A 27,629-nucleotide genomic window follows, 5' to 3' on the forward strand; every position below is an offset into this window, starting at 1 on the left:
GTATTGAATATTTATATGGAATATTACCACTAAAGGGAAATTTTAGTAGCTGAGCATAAAAAGAATAGGAGCATAACGCATCTGAAGGTCATAAACGATATTAATTTAGGAACATAAACATATTACTGTATGTAAACTTTACTGTATATGGCTGGTCTTGGTATTTTAAAGAAAAAATACACACCAGTATTCTACTTCTCCCTAAACATTTTAAGCATCAAAGTCTTACAGAACATGTGGTTATTTTGAAACGTTTTTACCTGCTCCTTCTGACCATATTATTGTATGTTTATATACTTTGTGAAAAATTGATCGTTTTAACCTTTTCTGCGAATACGCTCGTTTTTGGATTAAACAAAAGCATACTTTTAGAATTTGATTAATAGGGAATATAATATGGATTCACGTATCTAAATAAATTAATAACGGTATAACAATATTTTTATATTAATATGTGTATTGCTGTTTCAGTGTGTATCATATGACTTGCCTTGGTGGCGTGACAGCTTACGTGACTGATTTATAAGCGTGAGGTTGGGTGTTCAAATTCAGCAATCGCTATGAGTTTTCTTTTAACAAATAAACATTTCTTTGAAAAACTAAAATAGCAAATATTATGGACACTACAGTATATTGACATTTTTTATATTTCTAAATATCACAACATGTTCATACTGTATGTACACAGCGGTACCGCAGGTTGTAGGGCGTAAATCCACGTGAGCCCGAAAGCCCTACATTAATGTTGTGCATTCGCCTGGCGCTGCACAGTTTTCATCTTTCTCTGCGGGAGTTCTGGCTGTGCCAAATTAAACCGGTTTCACAGGTATTTTCAAAGTAGAATAGGACGAGTCTTCCAACTAAAGACACTCCACCTTTCCCCCACGGACACATGTTTTCTTAGAAAAACAGATTCACAGCGCGAAGCTGTTCACGAAGATGATCACGAGGAAGTGTATTGCATGTCTAATGGTCTAACAAAAACTATAGTATGCTTAAGAGTTGTTAAACTGGTTTTTATTTTTCGGCACAGCCCGAACCACACAGATACCAGCTAGCCTGCTTAGAGCACCTCAATTCACACTCAACCACATCACAGATCACAGATCAGTCCCAGTGTATGAGATATTACTGTTTGATCTCTGATCTGAGCTTTAATAGGGAACTTATCTCTATTAATATAACTATTGAGTGGTATTAACTGCAACTTTTTTGTATAAATGACACTTTTCTAAAATGTATTTAAAAAATAAAAATGATTACACTCTAATCTTTCCACATTTGATCCCATGAGGAAGTAGTATAGGCTCCTGCTTTGTGCTTTCACATCAATCAATTTTTAGACATTGTTGCTTTGTCTAACAATGCTATCAAAAAAGAAACCTGTGCTTAATGATAATTAAGGGACTTAACGTCAAAGAAAATGATTTATGTTGTTTAATTGTAAACACTAAGTTATGAACGCAATTGGTGCTTTACAGCCATTGTGCATTACTGAGCTCCGTGCTTCCTCCTTACCAGTACTACCTCTCCCTCTGACACAGCGCAGTGGGCAGCATGCTGTTTTCAGAGCCTCTGATTGGGGAAAAAAGACCTTCTGATCTGTTCTACATACCAGGAAGACAACAGAATATGATTTTTTCTATTCGAAACGTGTGTTGTGTTTATGAACTTCGTGTATTTTAAACGTTTAATTAAGAAGTAAAAACCTTACAGCGTAGACAGAGATTCTAAGCTGATCACTAGGAAGAAAAATCACCCATTTTTCGCGTATAAAAAGTAGTTATTAACCATCGAAACTTGTTTTTATAGCTTTTAAAGTCATGCAATGTCTAAGAAGAAACACATCATTATATCTCATTTTTGATTTATTTTTTAAGAATTTAAATTATCATTTGCCCAGCCTAATTTTAAAGACCTCTACTTATGAAACTTTTCACAGCCTGTACATAAAACTATATACACAATACTGCTGACAGCAGGAAAATTCCTATTCTTTACTTGGCAGCTTATTAAAAACAGCCCCTATGGTGTTCAAACAGATTTTTTTTACACAGAAGACTGACACAGCTTCTCGCTGTGAATCTGTTTTTCTAAGAAAACATGTCCGTGGGGGAAAGGTGGAGTGTCTTTCGCTGGAAGACTCATCCTATTCTACTTTGAAAATACCTATGAAACCAGTTTAATTTGGCACTGCCAGCATTTCCGCAGAGAGAGATGAAAACCGCGCAGTGCCAGGCGAATGCACAACATTAATGTAGGGCTTTCGGGCTCATGTGGATTTACACCCTACAACTTGCGGTACCGCTGTGTACATACAGTACGAACTTGTTGTGATATTTAGAAATATAAAAAATGTCAATATACTGTGGTGTCCATAATATTTGCTATTTTAGTTTTTCAAAGAAATGTTTATTTGTAAAAAGAAAACTCATAGTGATTGCTGAATTTGAACACCCTACCTCACGTTTATAAATCAGTCATTTAAGCTGCCAAGCCACCAAGGCAAGTCATATGACATGTACTGAAACAGCAATACACATATCAATATAGAAATATAGTTATACCGTTATTAATTTATTTAGATACGCGAATCCATATTATATTCCCTATTAATCCAATTCTAAAAGTATGCTTTTGTTTAATCCGATAACGAGCATATTCACAGAAAAGGTTAAAACGATCAATTTTTCACAAAGTATATAAACGTACAGTAATATGGTCGGAAGGAGCAGGTAAAAACGTTTCAAAATAACCACATGTACTGTAAGACTTTGATGCTTAAAATGTTTAGGGAGAAATAGAATACTGATGTTTATTTTTTCTTTAAAATACCAAGACCAGCCATATACAGTACAGTTTACATACAGTAATATGTTTATGTTCCTCAATTAATATCTTTTATGAGCATGTGAAAGGCATGGTGAATTGGAGATTCTCAAGACTTACTTTGTATGATTGGAAATGAATGTGTGAGCGGATCAATGAAATGCTGTGGTGTTACTTTTTGTCAATGAAAAAATAAAGTATTTACGTTTACAAAGACGGTTACAAAGAATGTGGACCAGGGTAATACCTTGAGTTTACAGCTTGTCCAAGGTCATTCATTATTAATACTATTAGTAATATCTTCAGTAAAGTCTTTGATGCATAAAATATTTCTGCATAATTAAAATATTTATGATAAAGGTAGTAGGTTGTGTACTTTTGTCCAACTGAGCAATCTTGCTTTTATAAAATATACCAACTTTTTCATATATAATGATTAACATGCTGTAATGCACAGTTTAAATTTAAAAGTCTAAAGAGTATACAACTTAAATTCTTAATTGAATAAAGATCGTCCCTCAGCAGTGATCGGGATTCGAAACCGGATGTTTTCTGGTGAAAGCTCAAATGCTGTACAGGAGAGGTTAAGCTTTATTAGCTCCACCTGCTGGTTTTACAAGGTGATTCCGGATACTATTAACATAATCTAATTTGCATATGGTATGATGCGGTATACTGCGACATGCCCACCGTGTTTTACCGCAGCATACCCCGCTTGTTTTGAATGGCTGCATCTGTACATCGTAATAATAAAGTTTAGTTATTAAAAAAAAACCTCAGTATTCATTGTTGCTCCTTTTGTGCTAGTTTGTGCCATTGAAAGTAGATCAGTTGAAAGGCTTTAATTCTTGGGGTGCTATCTACATGTAAGTGGGGTTTGCATGTTTTCCCCACGTTTGCATGGGTTTCCTCCTGGAGGTCCACATCCACAGTAATAAGTCATACTGGGAGGTTAATTGTTTCTGGGAAAATTGGCCCCGGTGTGTGTGTTTGGATAAATTATTACAAGTGATGGTTTTGTGATTAAGAAACTTGAAAAATGCCACATTTATTAACACTTAATTATTTCCCTGATCCTGAGTAAAAAGTTTCTTTGCAATCAGTGGTCGCTGTGCATGATATCGGAATTTATCGGCAAAGTGAATTGGTAGTTGCTGCCTGGTAAAGGGAAACATTAATATTTAGTGTAAATAATCACATCCAGATTAAAGCAGTGTGCAATACCTTTAACTGCTGATGTATCGATATTTGTAAATATTACTTCAGGGAATTCTTTAAGTTAAGCAAAAGAGGGTATCACAATATAATATCACAAATCTTACTGTACATATTTTCACATTTCAACTGTCACACAGCTCTGTGAACATCTGTTTTATTAACTTATGCTATATTACAGTAATGATGCCACTATTTGATCTTTAAATTGAATACATCCCTGGCTCCATCATTTTATTTTAAAACTAGAGTAATTTAAGAAAAGTATTTTATTGTGACAGCGAATACTTCAGAAAATAAGAAGCTTAAGGTTTTGGAAGCACCATGATTGCTACACAAGAGGATGAAACTTGACATGTTACAGTTATTTTAATCAAAATGATTTCTCCTGTGTAATAATTAGGAGAAAAAAAAGTTTCATTTTTTTCCTGTTGTACCAGGATTCATGGCTGCGCAGCCTAAAACCCATACCTAGTTCATGCCCTTGCATTATCTTGCAAATGTCTCTGACACTCTGAAACACTGCAAACTTTGCAATGACTGGATAGTTAATGCCTCCAAGTTGGTTTCTCAGTCTGTCAGGGAGAGGGGCATATGGCTGAAGTTTAATATCTGATATGTCCCTAGAACCTAGTAGCTGCTATGGACTTAATAAATAGTGAATGTAAAGTGAATGTTTAACATAAAATAAAAATCAATATATCATACATAAATTTTATTATTATGAAATTACATTATTTGTAGTTAAAAGTAAATTATTACAAGGGCCATATAAATGAAAACTTTTTGAGTAATCATTTGAATGAATTTGTTGCGCTCTGTAACTTGCCTTTAAGGTGCAACCAGGAGACGAAGTTGCCCTGTGGGTTTTATGGGAATGTGTATTGCAGCATATGTGACTATTTGGATTAAAGCAAGAGAGGGAGGATTTCCAACATAGTATTGGACACAGAAACGTGTTATAAGAGAGGGATCTGACACCAACAAAATATAGCAGTAAGATTCAATGTTCAAGGCTTCCCAGTGGAAATATTTGTTAGAGTAATTGAGCTGCTGTTTAGATGTAAAACTGATTGTGGTATTAATAGAACAAGGAGCACAGAGAATTTAAATCAGTGGATTGTAATGGATTACATGGTAATGAAGTTGGAAAATGGGGACAGTCACATAAGGTATAGGAGACTTTAACTGCTGTTATCCTTCTCACACCTTTGAAAACAACTTTTTTTCAAAGGTACTTAAATTTGTTTCAGATATTTCTCCCATCAAAATTAAGGATTGTATAACAGAAGATAAAACATGATAAAATCAGCATTATTGACTTAGGTTTTATCTTCTACATACAAAATTGTAACTAGAGCACTGATAACCTATTGTCTAAAACTGTTAGTTTTGCTTAACATGTTCTGTTTTAAAAAACATGTTTTTTGACATTTGCTAAATAAATGCAGATAGCAGATAGAGACAAAATATTCAATAAATAAGCTATGTAGCATTTGGCAAAAACAAAAGAGCAGATTGTAGGTTGTTACAAATATTTCAATGAACATTAAGCAACATGGATTCTTGGCGGTGTGAGTTATGTGAAAAAAGCACTGATATTGACTGACTGAGTACTGGAATGAAAATTGCACTGGGGTAGAGGGGAAGTGATAATCATTTTTCCTTTTCCGTTAAGGCTCAAGCAAGACTCTTGAAACCTTGGGTTACGTCCAAAAAAGCAAAAAGGGGAAATTTTAAATCATGGCTTGTTGTAGCTATATCTGGAGGAGATGATAAAAATTAAATGTGAAAAGCGCATAATGTGAGTAACATAGTATTCGAAAAAGAAAAGAAAAGGATAAGAGAAATGAAAAAGAAAGGTTGGGATTGTCAGAAATAATTAGAGAGCAAATTGAGTGGTTGCGAGAACAAAAGACAGAGGTACAATGGAAGTATGGAGCTGTAATGTTTGAACAGCGGATTACAGATATGGGTGGTGTGTGTGAATAGTGCTGACAAAAGTATTACACTGTCAGACACAGTGAGACCCATAGCAAGAGCAAAAGCTCAAATTTGTAGATCAAAGTAAGTTAGGAGAAAATGATCAGTTTCCCAGGACGTGTTTCGTGAACCAGCGACTGAGTTGAGTTTTGGACACTGTTCTGCACATCTGTACATAAATGTGTCCAACCTATCTGACTACAGCTGATACCATATAATATTATACCCAACAAATCAGCCACTAAAATAAGTAAACTGTCTTACTAGCACATGCATTAACCTGCCTTACAGTATATTATACTGTAACAGTGAGGTTACATTTTATCTGTCTACAACGAAGTAATTGTAATTCGTATTTGAGAATTCTGCTTGTTGTTTTTTTTTGTCTAGATTGGGCATGTTTAGATGTATGGATATAAACTATATCTACTGAAATAATGTACTAAAAAAGGATGAGTAAACAAAAATATAGTAAATGGTCAAGAATATTCTGGGTTTACAAAAAACTGTTTTTTACAACATCATTTCTAAATCACTTAGCATCATATGCTAAAAAAACTGCTAATGTTAATATTTACCATTCTATAATATTATATTGCATGAATGAGCTATAACTTCATACTATTATTAACATAAGAAAGTTTACAAATCAGGATGGATTTCAGTTCATGTAGCCTATCTGATGGCTAGTGTCTTATTTTTGTGAGTGTAGCGGCAATGCTTGTTAATAAGACAGAATTAAGTGTTGCTGTGCTTTCCCAAATGAGGCCCCATCTCTCTCTTCATCTCTGTGGTGCAGCCACAGAGAAGCTATACATGCAGGCTGATTTAAGGTGTTTATTTTTGATAAGGGACAGCTCCCAAAAGGGGATGCACTTAGCTAAGCCTGGCTATCATGATCAATGGTCATCCATTGGCGCCTATCTGTCTAGGGAGTGCCAGATGGACATCTGGACTGCATTCCTAAGTGTCAGGAGTAAGTGACTCATATCTCACCTTGATCAACCAATCAGGGACTGGTAGGGCCGAGTAACCCACGTGGGTCTCTGATGCCCATGAAACTTTCAGCCAATGAACGACCTGAAGTTCCTCCATGTAAAAACAGGCAACACAGAAGAATTCGAGGGGTGCGAGACAATTCCAGGCCAGGATGGCCGAGGAGCAGAACAGTTCCTAAGGGCAGGACATTCTCGCAGTGCGCCTCCTGACCATCCTGAGACTCAGCCCGGACAATCAGGTAATGGCCAGTGTGTCCGAGTGCCAGAACTTTCCTTTGTTCTAAGAGTTGAGAGCGGAGGTTGTCACGCGTAACAAAAGGATCCATCCGAGGTTAGCATCAGCAGCAAGCCTGGTGAACAGGTCGGAACTGTGGACAGCTGAATTGGTATTCAGAACTAGCGCTTCATCAGGAATGAACCGGTCTTCTTCCTGACCTGCTGGGACCCACAGTCATCTTTTCTCCCTTGCACAAACTTTGCTAGTTAAAGCCAACACTAACTAGCCGGTCTTCAGAGAGCATCAGCAGCGCATCGCAGCAGGAATCTCTCCCACCACGTCGCAAGCCGCAACAGCACTGCCTGGCACTGAGCCAGAGAGCGCGGATTGGACAGCAGCAAGCCTGCAACTACTTCTTTGTGCCTGCAGGAGATCTGAATCCCCAAAGAATGGATGAGTATTCAACTTCACTGCATTACAGCTCGAGAATTCAATTGTTATCCCAACCAGTTGATATCAATTTAAGTTCAATTACGAAACGGTCTAAATGAATGATATACTGAATGTATGTCCTCTTGATATGTGTAACTCTTCGTGACTGAATGAATATATACCATTTGTATTCTGATAACCCTCACAATAAGATCTGTTAGGTTTATATGCACATTCTATGTATTAATAAATGTATCCTCGTGAGTAGTATAAAGCGACACCTTTCGTCACACTTTTGACAGGTACCACGCCCCCTTTTCCAGCCAATGGGAGTCAGCGGTGGTTGGCTGTCCCGCCCCCTTGCCAGCCAATGGCTTGTTGTTATTTGTGCATGTCCCGCCCCCTCAGGAGCCAATGGTGTGTCGTTAAGGGTCGGAACTCCCGCCTTCCCCCCCGGTCCGGAGCCTCAGGGTCCCAAAGCCCCAAGGCGGAGCATCCCTCGCTTTAGGTGTGTGAAAGTGTGTATTGGTTTGGAAGGGGACCATGTCTGCAGCGGGGTTGAGTGCGCTCTATTATAACCCTAGGAAATCGAGTAGTTACGGTGGCGCGGGGAGTCTGGTGCAGGCCGCGAGATTCCAGGGTGTGAGCGGCGCCAGCCACAGCAGGGTGGCCGAGTGGTTGTCCGGCTTATAGGCTGCACAAGCCGGCGCGCGTACGTTTTAAGAGAAACCGAAATGGACTGGCAGTGGCAGGCCGACTTGGTGGACATGAGAGAACACCGCGAGTTCAACGACAGTTTCTGTTACATCTTAATGTGTATAGACATGCTGTCTAAATATGCTTAGGCCGTGCCGCTGAAAACCAAGACTGGAGGGACAGTGACAACCGCCTTCCGAAATATACTGCAAGAGGGGCGTGCTCCTAAAAAGCTACAAACGGACAAGGGTAAAGTATTTCTTAACAGGACCTTCCAAAATTTTCTCAAACGTGAGAATATTGAACATTTTGTTACAGCCAGCGATGTGAAGGCTAGCGTGGTCGAGAGGTTTAACAGAACTATTAAAACAAAAATGTGGAGGTACCTGACACACAAAAACACCTTTCGATATATCGACATCCTTTCAGATCTTATTTACGCTTATAACCATAGTTACCACACGACTATTAAACGAACCCCGGCTTCTGTTAAGTCCGACAACTCCCTTGAGGTGTGGAGAACGGTCTATGACGAACACTTTAAGAGAAAACCGTCAAAGTTTTAATTTAATGTGGGTGATCGCGTGCGGGTGTCCAAAATAAAGGGAGTGTTTGAGAAGGGATATGAACATACCTTCACTGATGAAATTTTCATTGTCAAAGAGCAGACCTTGGCTCTGAGACCCTATTACAAACTGCAGGACTACGCAGGCGACGACATTAAGGGCTCCTTCTATGCCGAAGAGCTACAGAAGATAAACCCTGATGTTGAGAACGTCTACCGCATCCAAACGATTTTAGCAGCCAGGGGTCGTGGCAAAAACAAACAGCTTTTGGTAAAGTGGCACGGCTGGAGCGATAAATTCAATAGTTGGGTAAAGGCTTCCGAGGTCCGAGACATATAGAGGTGGTGAAAAATGAACCCCAATGGTTTCTATGTGACGCTGGCCAGTAATTCATCCTCAAAGATGTTTCCAAAGAACACCATCGCGTGCTTCACAGAGCATCTGGCAAAGGCGATTGACCTGGATGGGGGCTGGGAAGTGGGCCTGGTCGAGCTGCACTATCCGCATACACTAAACACTTTTGATGAAGACAAAGTTTTTCTGTTCGTCAGCGATGAGCTCAAGACTATATGGACCTGTACCTTACCGAGAGGGTACTACAGCAACATCGAGCAGCTCTTGTATGAAATGAAACGGGCTGCGGAAAAATCCAAGTTAATGGCTGTAGGTCTTAAATACAACCCCATTAGCCGGTCGGTAAGGATTGTTAGTGATAAACGATTTGTTATACAGGTGCATAACCACCTGGCGAGGATGTTGGGTTTCAAATCGGGTGTCGGGGGTGTAAAATCACCGCACCTGTCGATATGACTGGCGGATTTAACACCATGTATATATACACCGATATCATAGAACACCAGATAATAGGCGACGTCTACGCACCGCTTTTGCGTTGTGTGCCCTTCTGAGGCGTGGATGGTGAATTCGTCACAGTATTGTATGACAAACCCCATTACGTACCGGTGAGCATCGACCATTTTAACAACATCACTATTGAAATAAAGACTGATCAAAACGAACACGTGTCATTTGCATTTGGAAAGGTCATCGTCAAGCTGCATTTCAGACCTGTGAAAACGATAAACATCTAAAATGATGACGGTCATCAAGCGCTACGGGGATCCTTCTTTGTATACGCACTACTACAAACAACAGGCTGGTTATGGATTACCAGGATTTTCAGGGCTACCGGTTCAGTACGGCGCTGGTATCGGGGGTATTTTCAGAGCGCTATTTAGAAAAGCCGTGCCTTTTCTGAAACGTGGGTTTGAAATAGCTAAGCCGCACATGGCATCAGCGGCTAAAAACATCGCCAAAGACGTAGTCGGCAACGTGTGTGTCTGGTGAATTACCCCATCGCTGCCATCTTCAGCCAGGTTGACATCACCGTAGGAGACCGATTGATCAGCCAGAACAACAACTGCTATCCTTACAGAGCCTTTATAGAGTCTGTCCTGAACTACAGTAAAGAGACGCTGAAGACGCAGTATTCAACAGGGCTCTTTTACAAAGACACAGCCGGGGAACACGAGTCCACAATTTTGGATGGTCCCAATCAGGGGTTCCGAAAAAGAGCATCATACACGACGCAAAGCCGAAACCGTGAGCTCCTGGGTCACATTCACGCAGACCTGTTTTTTCAGGACAAACTACTACTGAATGGCGTAGACCTGAAAATAAAACTCACGCGCAACAGAGATGCTTTCTGCTTAATGAACAACGCCGGAGAACACAAACTGAGCATACTCTCTGCATCTTTGTTTGTGAAAAGAGTCAGAGTGTCACCCGGGGTCAGACTGGGACACGCCAAAGCACTCCTGACGGCCAACGCTAAATACCCCATAGACCGCGTACAGATGAAAGTCTTCAGCCTGCCTGCAGGGAGCCGTGTGTGTAACCAAGAAAACCTCTTTCTCGGACAGTTACCCAAAGTGGTCATTTTGGGGTTTGTGGACAACGCAGCATTCAGCGGCAGTTTAACCCAACACCCCTTCAATTTTAAACACTACAACGTTAACTTTCTGGCTCTCTACGCGGACAGTGAACAAATCCCCACTAAACCCCTTCAACCAGACTTCCAGAATTGCGTCCGTGAATATTTTAATCTGGTGGAAACAGCCGGGAAGCGTCTGAAAGACAAACCACTTCTGGTGGACCGTGAGGAGTACGCGCGCGGTTACACATTGTTCACTTTCAACCTCAGCCCCGACGACGAGTGCACAGGGCATTATTCACTTATCAAAATGGGTAATCTGAGAGCTGAAATACGCTTCGCGCTACCGCTACCCACTACAGTTAACATGGTTGTGTACGCGCTGTTCGACAACGTGATAGAGCTGGATATGAGACGTCAAGTCATTTACGACTTCAGCTAAAAAGCACAGGAGGCCACACAACCTGCACATAAAGATGAACACCAAACAGCTGGAAGACATTCTAACCTGAGACCGCTACACCCGAGACAGTTTTCTAGGCGTGTTCCCCAGTGAAGCCCTACCACGCGAGAGACTGGCACGGCGCCCGTTGTGTTTAATAGTTAATTCTCACCCACACGACCGCCCCGGTGAACACTGGCTTGCTATTTACTTACCCGACGACGAGGGCGCAGAATTTTTCGACTCCTACGGATTTTCACCCGAAGCCTTTTTCTTTCCCAAGAACATTATTGATTTCTTAAACAGAAATGCTAATTCCATATTTTACAACAACAGACAATTGCAAGATTCTTTTGCACTGACCTGCGGTCTACATTGCGTCTTTTTTCTATACCATAGATGTAAAGGTTTATCTTTAGAAACATTTTAGAACAATATTCTACGAATGCAATCCAGAATGACCGCATGGTGGAAATGTTTCTAAAAAACTGACGTCGTGTGAGACGGAGACCCCTGTACCCTTTTAAGCCCTTTGAAAATACAAATGTTCAATTATGCGGGTGTTTACGACAATTTAAAACATGTCATAAATGTTAATCGACCATCTAAAATAAAAATGATATCGAACCATTTCGACGTCTGTGTGGTTATTATTTAAAAAGAACACAAAACATGAATTAAAATCAACACAATATTTTTATTATACAAGTAATAGGTTTATTCCATGCTGAAAAAAAAGAAGAAAGAGAACACAACGTTTCGGCCGTGGAGCCTTCTTCAGGTGTGGCACCTGAAGAACACCTGAAGAAGGCTCCACGGCCGAAACGTTGTGTTCTCTTTCTTCTTTTTTTCAGCATGGAATAAACCTATTACTTGTTCCTTTGCAGCCTACGCATGCTGATGCAGCTACCCACCTGAACTACTACATTTTTATTATACATTCGCTGTTATAGCACTCAAGCTTTTTTTAATACATGTTACAGCCAAGCCATTTTCTTACAAACATTTTTAACTATATTGCGCACGCTTTTTAATATACATTTCAAGTCATTTATCACAATAACACATACCCAGAGAAAAAATGTTACAAAGACAACCATGTGGGTCTAGGTATTAATGATCGTCTCCTTTCAGCAGTTATCTTAGACACTGGGTCGACTGTCGACAACTCTACCGGTTGTTTTAAAGTTTTGACCGACGCTGCACACCCCAACGGGGCAGCCTTGAGTTTTTCAAGTAGCTCTCAGTTACCAGCGTTGGCTAGCAAGGTGCCCGGCACGTTGATTTCTGCCATAGCCTCCATGAACAAATCCCAACCTTTTGGCTTATTACCGACCACAACTGCTTGCTGCTGCGTGAGAGCCCTGACAAGATCAATCATGTGAGAGCCCTCAACGGGTGCCCCCTTGTACACAAATTCCCCTTTTTCATTCCAGGCTATTAATGGTTCATTGCGGGCCATGGTCTTTAACAATATCTCGGCTTTCCTCCAGAACCGCTGAGACACGCTGTCCAAAATATACCCAAAGTCAGCGTCGCTCGATGACAGCGGTTGTGCTAACGTGCGTGATAGTTCGGTGGATGCATTTTCCAGTAGTACAGTAGTTAAAGTCCCCTTTTCGGAAGTCTCCTGGCATACTAATGTCAAATACCGTTGTAACACCTGGCTGTACAATTTCACTTTTTCATATTCGGCCAGATGCGAGTTCTGAAGAATGTCACGCATTTCATCATCCAACCGACGGGCTGTTATTTTTCTTACATCGCTTTCGAACCCAGACCGCTCTCGGAGTCGATCGAGCTGTTTCTGAGGTACCAGGTACATTTTTTCAGCGTGCTCCATTATTGACGTTGTAGAAGCCCCGTAATCAGTGGTACTGCAATACTCAACAGGGTCCCGATAAAACCACCGGACTGGTTCACCAAGAGTCTCTTACTTTTAAGAGAAAGACCCTTTCGACTCAAAGTCTTTATAAGCTTACGCTTTCTCTTCAGGGTCCCAAACTGCTTAGCAGATAACGGTATGTTCCCTTTCAAGGTATTCAAGGCGATTTCAGCTATGGCTTGTACAAGATCATTTGTAGCCCCGCAGAGAATAGCTTTCCGCTGCTTGGGGGCGGCTTTTACCAGAAAATGTAAGAGAGTCAGGTTTCTCCGAACGTGTGAAGACATGACGACGCCCCGAACGTGTTTTTTCGACTGAGTCTGTGGTTGCGAGATCACCGACTTTTAGATTTTTTAAATACATAAGCCGTGGGTACATCTGGGGGGGAAAGACCTGTTCACAAGCGATAGTCATCTGGGGTGTCGGCATTTAAATCTACCAACAAGTAACCGAAAGGTTTTTTAGTAGCGTCATCGAACGCTTCCAAAAAAAATGTGGCTTTACCGGGGTACATCTGCCGGGACAGGGTTGTAATCTGTAGTTTATCTCTAGGGTTTTTAAACAGCACCATGTACTTTGTATTTAATGCGATGGTTCTACTTTTCCGGCCTTGACAAAACACATTTTGGACGATATACATGATGCTGAGGTTTCGGTGGTGTACGTATTTGGTAAAAGCTTTTTCTATCTCATTATTTTCACACGCAGACTCCATCAAATCATCAACTATAATCAAATTTACTCTACCCGGTGCCAGTAGCTAGTCGTCGGAAAATGACGTCGGTAGTCCTTCTATAAACTGAATGTATGGAAATTTCACAAGCAACTCAGCGTATAGAGGTTGCCAGCAGCTGTAACACCAGACTATGTATTCGGGTTTATGAGTCATAACGGTATCACCGTTCTCCAAGAGCTGTTTTATAAAATAACTTTTACCACAATTCGAGGGTCCGGACAAAATGCATGAAAAAGGGTGTTTTAACCTGACATCCATCGTGTTAATATCCGTAGGGCAACGATGTCAAATTTTCTTGCAGCACCCGCTTGTCGTACACCACCTTCTGGGTTTTCTTTAAGGTCCGGGTCTCAATGCGCCAATCCTTTTTAACACGCACGATCATCGGCTGTTGAATAGAAATGTGTTTAAATTCCCGGCACTCTGCATAAGGGTTAACGCCATAGTCAAAAACCAAGTCCCGCAGACTCTCAAAGTTAACTTTTTCACAATTGTTCACATTGAGCGTAATGCCTTTTACCTTTAAACAGGCTTTCCCTCCATACAGTTTGTACCCGTACGACTTGGGTCCTGTTGATACAAGCTTGGTGATGTGTTGTCCAGCAGCGATTTCTCTGGTCAGCTCACCCAAGTAGTCACCCAGTTCCGGATTCCACTCACCCTCCTGGCTCGCAAAGATAACGGAATCTGTGTCGTGGTACAGACAGCGGCCTTGCAAAGCATTTAGCAGATTGTATAACTCCAAGCGGGCATAGGCGGTTGTAAAGCTAGCGATGAAAATGTTAGTGTTTGAATGGCCTGTATAGTGGTGTTTAGTGTGTCTCCACGTAACACAGGCTGTGTTTTCATCGATAAACTCACAGGCTGACACCTCATGATATGGTGTAAATAAGTACCTGAACAATTCATCGGGGTTTCTCACAACGGTGGTCTGTGGTAAATTGTCTCTTTGTCCATACTTCCCCCACAAACTGTTCAAGGCAATTTTTGAAAGCTGTCTTTTGGCCAGATTCTTTTTAATGTTGCAGGGGTCCAGCCGGACACCCTCTTTTTCATAATATTCGCTGATATATCTTTGTTGTTTCGCGACATCTGTACACGACTCTGGAAACCACGAAGCTTCCTGTTTCCCTTTCAGATGCAGTTTGATGTAGTCGGTAAAAAGATTGTGTGAGGCCTTTTCGAAATGCCAAATTTCATAAATTTTACACACTCTATACCCCAGATCTAAGGCCATCTGTAATTCAGGGGTGCACCAGACACCAGTCAAGGCGCAATCTTCATCACTGTGCTTACAGAGGGTGGTCTGTTTTGTTTCAGCACACGTACGACACAGTGTGAAAAACATTTTTTTGTCAATTTTGGTTGGAAGAACTGGAAAGTACAAACGTCTGGGTGGGTAAACTTTCACCTTCGCTAAACCGAAATACCGTTTTAAATCTCCAAAGTTATATATTATTCGGGGGTGCCCCAGTGGGTATTTTTTAGTTTTGTTCACAAACGGATACAGACTGGTGAAATCATAGTAATGAATTTTTTTACTGGGCTGCGCTGTGTAATGCAAACAAATCGCATTTGTTCTCCCCTCCAAAAACGACTCGCGCGGTTGCAGAGGCTCTGGTAACTGCGCAGCTGTTAGAAATTTACCCAAGTCCCCATTTTCAACAAGCATGTCTCTGAACTAGTGCTCCCACAAAACACAGACGTTAAAACCTCTCATTTTGAGAAAATTAATTTTAACCATCGTCTTTCTGTACAACCAGCCAAAAGTAGTGTTTGTCAGCGGATTAAAATCGTTTTCACAATAACAAACGCTACAACCGTGAAAAAAGCAACCGTTGAACTCAAAGGCTGTCGGCACTCCGTCAATTACAGCATAACCATCCAGAAAATATGGGCCAACCTTGAACTCACTGGCCGTGGTTAACGTGTGTTGGATTTTAACGGGCTCTGTGTGTTCGATGTACATAAGCCATTGAATGCTGGGTGTAGAAAATCGTTTTTGCTGGCGGTGGTAATTGTCATGGGGTAGCAACGCAATCGTCTCTTCCTGTAAAAACATAAGTCTGAACATGGCCATGCAGACACTAGCGATGGTCACAAACTGAAAGGGATCGATGCACACAACGCAGGCGGCCCCTGACTCAGTCACGCGTGTCTGTCTGGTCATATTCATGACCTCGTCCCAAAACCTGATACAGCCTTCTCTTAGAATTGCCACATCCAACTGGCAGTAACGTTTCAACTCTCTCTGTAAGTTAAACACACTTCCCCTGCATTCTTCATACCAAACCAAAAACTCGGCTTTCTCGTTCGGCAGCATGTAGTTAATGCCGTAAAGTTCTGGCAGCGGCATCAGTCCGACATAATTTTGGTTTTCTGAAGTGTTCATCAAGTGTGGAAAATGACCCTTACCCCCGGGGAACCCCATGGCGGCTGGCAGTTTGCTTAATTTCATAGGTAGAAAGTTTAAAGAATCTATAAATCTGATGTTCAGAGCTTTTACGATCATACACATTATCTTACCACCCTGATTAATTAGTTCAACGTCCATCTTTTCAGCTAACAACTGTCTGATCACTAGGTAATTGTAATATCCCTTGCCATTGTGCGATATGAACGTATGGTTTTTGAAACGTCTATCGATAAATTTACACACAAAATCCTTTAGACAAGTTTCACCATAAAATTCCCAGCTTCGTTTATTGTCAATATGAAGGGAGTGGACATAATTTGGTATGTGTGTCCCCATTTCTTGCATGCATTCAAAGTCGAAAAAAATGTACTTGTTTGAAATTTTGGGTTTGTCCAAAGGCGGTATGTAGCACAAATGTGTGTCAGGGGTGTCGATCACGTTGTTACAACGCGAGAACAGTTTCTCTTTACATTTGTGACTTGCGAGGTTATATACCCCACATTTCTCACAAAAGACCCTGCGCTCACACTTACTAACACCCGTCGCCGCATTCCGAAAGTGTCTCGCCAAACACTGAGAGCTACGACAAAAGACCTTACAGGCCAGGCAATTCTGAATTTCTGCATCAATTTCGCAACACTGGGGATCTAAACAGGTTTTACATGCTTTAACACAGGCGTGTGCGTTCCTGTGGCTATACGCCGCATGGCAGTTAGTGCAAAAATACGCCGCCCCCACAAAAACTTTAATATTTAAAACCCCGTAAAAATGCTCTTCATGCAGTAGAACAAAAAGTATTTTAGAATTTGGTGGTGTGGGCCCCGTTGTAAAATATTTCCAATCACCCTGGTTGTGGTACAAAATTTTAATGACCACCTTTAAATGTTTTTCAAAAGCGGTAATGTCTGACAAACTAATTTTCCGATTCTCTGGAAAACCCAACTCTTTGTGCATTCATTTAGCGCCCTGTAACATTTCCCCATCGGTACAACCTTCATTCAACAAACCGTACACTATCCTGGCGAAACACAGATTACCGCCCGTGTAATGTAAGTCGATAAGGTGCGCTTTTTTCTGAGCAATTACCCAGCTGTACAGAACGGGCACCCCCCTGCATATTCCTAACTATCGTCACCACTAATCAGAGGCTGTCATCAGTGAGAACCTCTGTGTGGCTCTGTAAGAGGTCTGAGATGTGGCTTAAAAAATCGGCAGCATTTAATTCTCCGGGTTGTCTCCTGCGTGAGAACAAGGGTTTGTTAAAACCACCCGCAGTCAAACGCAGCTGTACAAAATCATTCGCCCCGATGTTTGGAGAAAGTTCATCCAATATTCTCTGGACTGCACCCAGTTAACGTGTTGGCTCGTCGCAGTTTATTTTTTGAAGGTCCGGGGTCTGCATGGAGAGGGAAAATACCATTAGTGAAAGAACTCAACACCGCAAATTACCAAAAAATAGAAAAACGGTGGGGATTTTTATTATAGACACGTTTAAATGGCCATGCTAAAAGAATGTTTTATATAATAACGACCTCTTCTCCCAGGCGCTCTGATAATATGCTCCGCACCCTCTGGTATGACGTGAACATCTGCATGTATCTCCACAAGGTTTTGCGGTGGTATTGTAAACCCCAAACGAGGTTTTTTAAATGTGTAGGAACTTGTCCCTTCGCCCGCGTCTGCGGAATAGACACATACGTGTATTGGTTTGGAGAAAGTACCCCTGTGTCTTTAAGACTCACATCGTTGTAAAGCGTTATTCAAAACATTGTCGTAATTACTCACCAGTGTTGGGTTGCGCCGTAACTGGTCTTTTTACAGCTGTGGTTTTCGGGGCTAATGGAAATGAATGGATACACACAGTCACGACCACATTACGGAACAACTCCCTGGTAATTCCATTATAATAATTCAATATTGCCTAGTATACAAATATTATACAACATTTTGTAACTATAGCTAACATGAGACATGCACCGTGATGTTGTAATTGTCTCACAATAAGCCAGATATACATACCGCTGAAATTCGTGGAGTCCTCGTCTTCGTCTATCAAGTCAAACAGTGTTAAGTCTGTAAATAGACTATCTTCAGACTGTTGTAATTGATCGGCGTGATCCATTCTGACGAGTTAGGCGATAACGTGAGACTGTAAGAATTGGAATCCAGCCAAAACTTTGCCTGTTAAACCGCTAGTACTTATACCCAAACCGATAAACTTTCTCTTCTAAGAAACACACATGGCCCCCCATAAAACCATTAATCTTAGGTATCGTTGGGGGTGCACTTACTGGTCTGTAGAAATTATTTTAAGAAACATTTTAGAAAACGTTTTAGACCGTTATAATGTTAAAATCTATATTATTTTAAGACATACAATGGTGTCTAAATTTCATAGCTGTTAAAACATGGTGAAAATGTGCCGCAGTGTCTGTGTTTGATTCACCAACAGACTGCTAAGAATATTATCAAGCAAAATGTTTTTTATTAATGCTATAAGAAAATGTATCTGTTCTTTATAGGGCCATGTTCACAAACCAAGCTTGACGTTTTGAGGTTTTATTTTTCGCGATGTGATGTTAAGAACATTTTTGCGTGAAATACATGTGGTGCTTGTAAATTAGAAAACTTTACATGAATTTAAAATGTTTGTAAACTTTCCCTGGGGTCAATTTTAGCCCCCCTCCCCCACTCTGCATTCCAGAGCCTTTAACTAAACGCCACACCGCAAAACATCTCAAATTATCTTTACTACGTGATTTTAAAACTTTAAGACCAATCCGTTAAAGTATGAAGAACAACACCCCATCATTTGTTGCCTGTTAATACCTTAAAGACTTTTACGCTTGCGCTGTGTGGAAATTTATCTCAAACTTTCGAAAAAGCTGTCGCGAATGTGTTATTAAAAATAAACTGTGTCTTATTACATTATTTTAAAAACTTTAAGACCAAGCCCGCGTGTTTAAAATTTTTTTTCTGGGCAAACACATCATTTGTGTTTGCGTTGTGTGTTAATACTTTTAAAGTTTAAAACTTATAAACTGATAAGTGAATACTTTTCGCTCTCGATAAAACAATGGGGGGGGGGGGTCGTTTTAAAGCATCACAACCAATTGAAAAATGTCTTGTTATGTAGGCGTGGTTACACCATTGGCACATATTCTTAAACGCTCCGGTCTGACAGGGTCGCAGCTCGTCCCTGGAGCTGTCAGACACCGCCCCTTGTTGGGAGCTGCGAAGATGGCTTCTTTGTGTGGAGAAACAACGGGGTCCGCTACTCTACAAAGTGAAGAGGTAGGCGGCTAAAATCTTTTTTCTGATCGTGGAATTGTTGTATCGGTGCTTAGCGTATGTCATTTTAATACATGGTCTTCTTTTTAGCAAAACCCGACCCCACCCTCTGCACCCTGTAACAGCGGCGGGGGTGTGAGTTCAGCTGGGGTACCAGATGTTGAAGAACTGCCGGGTGCTAGCGATGATACCACGCTACAAATGGTAAATATTAACGAAAAACCTTAGCTCAAAAGTGCATTAAATGCTCGATATTTTAGGTACAAAGCATATCTATTTTGTTAAGCCTTCCTTTTCTTTTTCCTTTAATAGAATAAAGAGAATGTGGACGGGTCAATCTTCAGCCTACCGGCACAACTGAATGTTTCGTGTCTATGCTTCTGTGTTCGGCCAAATGTTAATAAAGCTGATGCCCAACCAGGTTTAGCTAACGATGTCCCTAATGAGCCCGATGTTATGCCCCAGATTGTGAAAGCAGTAGTTTATTGCATCTTCAAACACTGTTTAAAGGGGGTCCTGGTTGATGACTGCCCGGCCTGTTTGATTGACCATCCCGGGCAGCGGGGTCACACATGCCTGTCTGTCGGCTACACAGATGGGTTTGAAGATGTGACGTTTGCCGCTTTAGAAATTTATAAGTCAGTTTAGCCCGAATTTTATCAGCTGTTCTGTACACCGCCAGGTGTCTGGGTTCGTACACCATTACAAATGACACTGAGCGGGGCATAAAACAGTTGCTGAAAAATATAATTGAGGACCGCTCCCCATATGAGCATGTACACACCACACTTGAACAGCTGGATGAAAAATTAGTAGACGTGACTTTTGATGCGTTGCAAAAGAAACACTATTCTTATTTTTACAGACGCAAAAAAAAAGATCTATGTAAAATGTGAATACAGATTTCACTCTGTTTTACAGACCCGGGTGTGCCATCGTCCGAAGAATGAAGAATTTCGAATGTATACGTCTGAATTCTTACTAAGAGTGCTTTACACACTTCTCTCTACAAAGCTTGATATGCAAAACAAAGAGTCGAATGCTAATGTCCTTAAAGTTGTTAAAGAGGTAGATGTGTATGTCAAGAACTTGAGTGAAATTATTGCAGATCTGATGTTTTCAGATCAGAAACGGAAGCCTGGGGGGTCCTACAGTGTGTATTCCAAAATACAGCATGTTTTGCACAGAACCTGTGGTAACACCATCCCGCTGATTACGCAGGCAAATGTTTTTGCTCTGCTAGATCGGATCGCCCAGTGTGGTTCGCATGGCTTTAGACATGGGGAGCAGAAGGGGGTTATGAATGCTTTTTCAGATGCCTCGAAGTTTCTCAGCAATGTTGGGGTGGTGGTTACGCGTACCGAACTAATTTTCCGCACCAACATTTAATTATTGAATGCAAACAGGAGCTGGTAACGCGTGTGTGCTGCGTTGTTTCAGTGTTTGAAACACCCACTGTTGAAATAAAGCGGTTCACATTTCACATACTTGCAAACTGGAGTCTGTAACTTGTGTAAAAAGTGATGCTGCGCTGTTTCTGTGTTTGAAAACCCCCTGTTGAAATAAAGCGGTTCACATTTCACATACTTGCAAACTGGAGTCTGTAACTTGTGTAAAAAGTGATGCTGTGCTGTTTCTGTGTTTGAAAACCCCCTGTTGAAATAAAGCAGTTCACATTTCACATGGTGTTTGTCCTGCGAGTTCTTTCCGTGAGACTTTACGCAGTCAGTGTGTGTGTGTGTGCTTACAACCCTGCTGCTTTTGAGATACGGCTTGTGCAGCGTATAAACAGCCTGGCCGGACAACCACTCGGCCACCCGGCCGCGGCTGGTGCCGCTCACACCCCGGGATCTCGCGGCCCGCACCAGGCTCCCCACGCCGCCGTAACTACCCGATTTCCTAGGGTTATAATAGAGCGCACTCAACCCCGCTGCAGACATGGTCCCCTTCCAAACCAATACACACTTTCACACACCTAAAGCGAGGGATGCGCCGCCTTGGGGCTTTGGGACCCTGAGGCCCCGGACCGACCGGCCGGGGGAGAAGGCGGGAGTTCCTACTCTTAACGACACACCATTGGCTCCTGAGGGGGCGGGACATGCACAAATAACAACACGCCATTGGCTGGCAAGGGGGCGGGACAGCCAACCACCGCTGACTCCCATTGGCTGGAAAAGGGGGCGTGGTACCTGTCAAAAGTTTGACGAAAGGTGTCGCTTTATACTACTACTCTCGTGTATTAGTACCTGTGTGTGTGTGTTGTTTTGAGTTATACCGCATGGTTGGATTCTAAGACCATTAAAAGAATCATTTTGTGATTTACTGCCACAATTAATAATTGTCCCAGTAAATGCCCAAACCCCTACAGAACTGCTGCCTCGTGAGAGCACACTACATGAGGATTTATCTCATCCAGCCTTTTCTTGAAAGAAGCTCTCAGGTATCTTGTCTTTGTTCAAGGTTAAAAGATTCAGATCTTCTCTAGACTTGCTCAATAAATAAAATGTTTATTTTGAATTCTATGCACATCAGCAAAGTTGAATTTCATTTCCTTAAGAAAATACATTTGGCCCTTTTTACAGTACAATTAAATCTAAGCATTTAGCACCTTTAATGGGTGAATTCAAGATGTTCATGTTTCAGGATATAACATACAGTAAGTCATCATAAGGGACATTTAATAGTGGCAGGGAAAGACAATCCCCTTGGAGCTTGGTACATGTAGCACAAAATATATCAGTAACAAGCGATAAATCAAGAAATAAGTATATTCTGCAGTTAGCTTGTGATCAAATGTAAAGCGAAGGTAAATCGCTTCGTAATAATGTAATTTTGAGTTTCTAAAAGTTTAAATACAAGATAATAATTAATAATTCTATGTAAAACACAAACAGATTTAACTCCAGAAGTCTGACTAACTGAAAAAAACAACTGACCACAACCCTACAATGACCTTGACAGCAAAACCAAAAGAATTGTAGCTTCTGTGGTTTAGGACCAGGAATGTATCAGGTTTTATAAACAACATGTAATCACACAACCAAAGGCAAAATTATACAGTTCAGTCACACAGTGCAATGTTATAATGTACAGTACAAAAAATAATACAAGAAATAGACATAGTAAAAAAAGTGCCTAACTCCTTAATAATTTCAGAACAGTTCATCGATTGCCCCATTTCACTGAATTAAATGACCTACTACACAAAGCAATTCCAAAATGCATTCCTTGAATGAATCCAACTGGTTGAGTCCAACATGGTTGGATAAAGCAGGATGTTCCTTATTCCATGATGAAAAAGGGATTTCAAATAGATCTGAAAAAATTTCTACATTTCACAGTGAGCATAATGAAGTGGTTTACATAGATAAGTCGAAGGCCTTTGCCTCTCGCTGCCAGAAACATTAACAATCCTGTGTGTTCTTTCTAATTCAAAGGGCCTAGTTGTAGCCACCAATCATTATTTTATTCAAAGTTTTATTAAAAAAGTAGGATAATCTCATTCAGCACCTGCTGGCAAGCTAGCAAGATTCAGGTTGTTGGCTCCTATACTATAATACAACCACACAGGATTTAAACACATTTTTTACCATTCTCAGGCTTGCTGATATTGTCTTGGTTCCGGCACTGTGCCATCTCAAAAACATCAGGCTTTTTAATTTCTTTGTCAGTAGAAAACTGAACAGCTTCAATTCTCTCCCTCAGCTACTAAAGATGATACAATATAGCACAGCCAGCTTTAGCATCAGTGACTGGCTTTCAGAGAGTCTGTGAGGAAACCCACAATACAAAACCTCGCAAGTGTTGTATATCCATAACGTTATGATAGTTCCCTGGTGAGTTGTTACAGGAAATCAGAGTAGCTGAGGTTGCAGTCTGGAAGGTAAGAAGATTAAGTAGAAAAGCTTCAGCTTGTGTTGTATACAGAAAAAGATGTAAGGTGTCTATTAAATAACATTTTTTAAATTAGTGAATGCTGTGTTACTGAAAGTATGTTATACTCACTCCATTACTCAATAACTCCTCTCACCATGGCAACCCATGTAACCATCAATCAAACACTCTCTTACTGATACAGCAACTGCCAAAAACCCTGAAAGACTAAGAACATAACTGTTTCCAAAATGTTTACCAATTTATAAGTGATAAAATTTGCTGTAACAATAAACCTGAGGAATTCTGAAAATGGAAATAAGACCAGACATTACCACCTTGACTTGGTCTGTAACCTGCTTTGCCTCACCAGATTCCCTGTATACAGTATCTACCTTTAGGTGAATGGAGTGCTGTGCTGTATATCAACCTTTTAACTTTAACCAATAGGAAAAGATAAGTTGCTTTTCCCTTTTAACCTTTGGGGGGACCAATCTGCTTCTCTACAGCCCTAATAGAAATATTAATATGCTCCCAGGTCTAACTGTATCTTTTAGACTTGTGTTCGTTTTATAGAGTACAATGATTCAACAGATCTAACTCTTGCTATCTTGTGTGAATACCTGTATTTTTCTTGTCTGCATTCTCTACTTCTCTACTGTTGATTTTTGTAACCTGTTTTTATTAGCTTAAGTTTTTAAGAACAAATTAGGAGCAAAACAGGACAACATGATAACATTCTCTCCCATCCTACCATACTATCAGTGGCAACAGCTTTAAATATGCACCCCAGAGACACTCTCCTGAGCAAGTATTAAACCACTTCAATGGATGCACTTGCAATAAGGATTTGACTGCATCAGCCTTAGGACTCTAGGCTTAGGACTTAGGACTCATTTCCCACCATGGGTCCAAAAGGTCTAAAAAAGATGCCAATAACACTCTCTGGAGAAAGCATTCATGAGATACAAGGGAATAGCTTCTTATGAACCATACATGAGAGGCCAAGTAATTGTTTGAAGAAAATTTTGGTATTGGTATATACATTTTCAATTTTCCATAGGTTTGAATTTTTTGTCAAATTTATATTGCCCCAAAAATATTATTTTGACCCAGGAAGTTTTTTCATCTTGACATTCAAGTTCATATTCCAAATCCTAACAGCCTTAAGGTATTTGGATTAAGAATCCAACAGAATAAAAATGCATATTTATATTCTCAGCATACTGTGACTAAATGATCATTATTTTTGTAGCAGGTGCATTTACGTGTTAATTCAACTTTATTTGTCATTATACTTACATAGGTGCATAGTATAGTGAAAAGTGTTTCTCATTAGTCTCTCAGGTGCAGTATATAAATAGAACAGAAGACAAGACAATAGACAGTAACACAATAAAAATAACAGTGTAATAACAATAACAGTGTAATCAAAAACTGTGCAGATATGCAGAGAAACAACAAAAGGACAAAACCAGTGCAAAAGTAATTCGGGGAACAGTGCAAAAATAATACGGTGATTAATAAATATTACAATTAGTACAGTTTTAAGTACAATTTTGGCTTACGTTTAGTTGACGTGTATGTAGTGGTGTTGGAGTACAGTCATTGTGGGTACAGAAAGAAGTGAAGAGAGATCACAGTATGATGGGAGGGAGTAGGGGCGTCACCAGCTTGATGGCTCTGGGAAGAAGCTATTTTGGAGTCTAGTTGTGTGTGACTGGAGCATCCGGAACCTTCTGCCAGATGGTAGGGTGACAAACAAGTTATGACTGGGGTGAGTGGGGTCAGACATAATTTTGGTGGCTTTTTTCAAACTTCTGGTGTTGTATTTCCTGGATGGATGGTAAGGCACTGCCGATGATGTGTTGGGCAGTATTGACCACCCTCTGCAGTGCCTTATGGTCAGATGTGGTGCAGTTGCCATACCAGACTGTAATGCAGCTGGTCATTATGCTCTCCACTATACATCTGTAGAAGCTGGTGAGGATCTGTGGATGCAGGCGTATTTTCTTCAGCCTTCTCAGTAATTACAGCCTCTGTTGTGCCTTCTTGATGAGGCTCGAGGTGTTGAGTGTCCGTGTGAGGTCCTTAGAGATGTGAACACCTAGGAATTTGAAGTTATTCACCATCTCTACCGTAGACCCTTCGATGTAGATGGGGAGTGGACTTTTCCTTGTCTCCTGGAGTTAACGATCAGCTCTTTGGTTTTGCTGATGTTGTTGGTTCGGCACCAGTCTTCAAGTTGTTTTATGACATCAGCTATCTGCCAGGCACTTGTTCTGAGTACCAGGCCAGGGATACCATTAGGTCCAGCAGCTTTTTGTGTGTTCACTGTACTTAGTGATTTCCAGACATCTAGCTTGGATAGCGTGGGGGGTGGGGTGGCAGGGGAGTCAGTGGTCCAGGTGGTTGGTTCAGGGTTATGAGCTTCAAAGCGTGCATAGAATGTGTAAAGCTTGTTTGGAAGGGAGGGGTCAGTAGCACTTACAGGGCTTGTTTTGTTCTTGTAGCTTGCGATTATATTTATGTCTTGCCACATGCGTCGTGGGTTAGCGCTGGTATTGTAGTGGTGTTCTATCTGAGTTTTGTAGTGTTTCTTGGCAGATTTTATGCCAGCTCTTAATTTTTTCCTTGCCCCTCTCAATTCTTCCTCATTACCAGATTTGAAGGCTGCATCACGAGCTTTGAGCAGAGAGCGGATCTCGGTGTTCATCCAGGGTTTTTGATTTGGGAGTTTGAGTATCTTTTTAACACTCGTCACATCATCAACACATTTACTGATGTAGCTGGTGACTGATGATGCATACAAGTCGATATCGGTGTGGGATCCGTGGGAGGCTGCATTTTTTAACACACTCCAGTCTGTGCACTCCAAACAGTCCTGAAGCATTGATTCTGCCTCTTTGATCCATGTTTTTACAGTTATAACTGATGCCTTGGTACATTTGAGAAGTCGTCTGTAGGATGGGAGTAGGAACAGGAAGATGTGGTCAGATTGTCCTTAAGGGGGATAAGGTACTGCTTTGTAAGCGCCAGGTATGTCAGTATAAATATGGTCTAGTGTGTTGTTTCCTCTGGTGGGGCAGTCAACGTGTTTGTCAAGAACAGTTCTTTCCGGGCCCTATGCAGACGACACAATCCAGAAGGTGAAAAAACAATAGGGAAAATATCATGCAGGAGAGGGTCTGGAGACAGGGGGGCATGTCCAAGGTGAGCAGGTGTCCAGTGGAAGTGAGTCCGGGGCGAACAATCCAAGCATATATCCAAAGGGGAAATCCAATACGTGAGGCAGAGTCCAAGCCCAGGGATCCATCCAAACTAAAAACAAGAACCGGGTCGGAACCGGCGGGGCAGGGAATTAGGAACAGGAAACTAAAACCATGACGGAGCAGGACCCCGGGCTCTCACGAAACGGGATTCAATGAGAAGCCTCGGGCAAACGCCTGCGTCTGGCTTTAAAGGTGGAACTAAAGAGGGGCTGGAATAAGGAACAGGTGTAAGCAATGGGGGAAAACAAGGAAGAGCTGGAGTCTCCTTAAAAGGGGGAGTAGCGATTGTGACAGTGTTGGTGGTAGCTAGGCAGGACTGATTTTAGATTTCCCTGATTAAAATTGCCTGCAATAATAAAAACACCATCAGGGTGTGCTGATTCTTGTTTACTAATAGCTTTGTGGTTAGCGTTTGGACTGCTTCCTTAGCGTTAGCGTTAGGAGGTATGTACACAGCAGTCATAATGACTGATGTGAATTCCCTAGGTAAATAGAAGGGTCGGCATTTTACCATAAAAAATTCTAAATCGGGTGAGCAGTGGATCGTGATTTCTGTAGCATCTCTGCACCATGCTTGGTTGACATAAATACACAGACCTCCTCGTTTATTTTTACCAGAGGCGGCTGTTTGTTGTCTAGGGACTGTATGTTAGTGAGGAGCAGACTGGGTATAGTTGGTCTGTTCCGCTGTTCTTTTAGTCTTATCTGCAGCCCAGCTATCTTACCGCATTTCGGTTTGCGCTCTCACCGCATGCGCCATCTCCTCTCCCAGCGTTCATGGTCAGGCAGCTTCGCGGCTTCCAGGTCTGCAATGTAGAAGATGGACGAGCTGATGTAATCCAGGT

At 41.2% G+C, this 27,629-nt stretch overlaps 2 protein-coding genes across 4 annotated transcripts in view; both read left to right on the top strand.

Annotated features, from left to right (window-relative positions):
- The window catches only part of kctd8 (potassium channel tetramerization domain containing 8), a 145,122-nt gene that overhangs the window by 64,691 nt on the left and 52,802 nt on the right, over window positions 1–27,629 (top strand). The window lies entirely within an intron of this gene.
- On the top strand, window positions 18,198–21,028 carry LOC148840769 (uncharacterized). The gene is made up of 4 exons (XM_088911432.1): window positions 18,198–18,240; window positions 19,533–19,642; window positions 19,730–19,843; window positions 20,561–21,028. The coding sequence occupies exons 1-4, from the start codon at window positions 18,198–18,200 to the stop codon at window positions 21,026–21,028; spliced, it is 735 nt and encodes a 244-aa protein (XP_088767558.1).

Source organism: Atractosteus spatula, chromosome 1 (assembly GCF_055471065.1).
Source record: "Atractosteus spatula isolate fAtrSpa1 chromosome 1, fAtrSpa1.hap1, whole genome shotgun sequence".
Taxonomy (NCBI): Eukaryota; Metazoa; Chordata; class Actinopteri; order Semionotiformes; family Lepisosteidae; genus Atractosteus; species Atractosteus spatula.

Bases quoted from the DNA above. Each gene is read 5' to 3' on its own strand.
- LOC148840769 (XM_088911432.1), top strand. From the start codon at position 18,198: ATGGATACACACAGTCACGACCACATTACGGAACAACTCCCTG. The intron at 18,241-19,532 runs GTAATTCCATTA...CCGGTCTGACAG, and splicing joins CATTACGGAACAACTCCCTG to GGTCGCAGCTCGTCCCTGGA. The intron at 19,844-20,560 runs GTAAATATTAAC...TCTGTTTTACAG, and splicing joins ATGATACCACGCTACAAATG to ACCCGGGTGTGCCATCGTCC.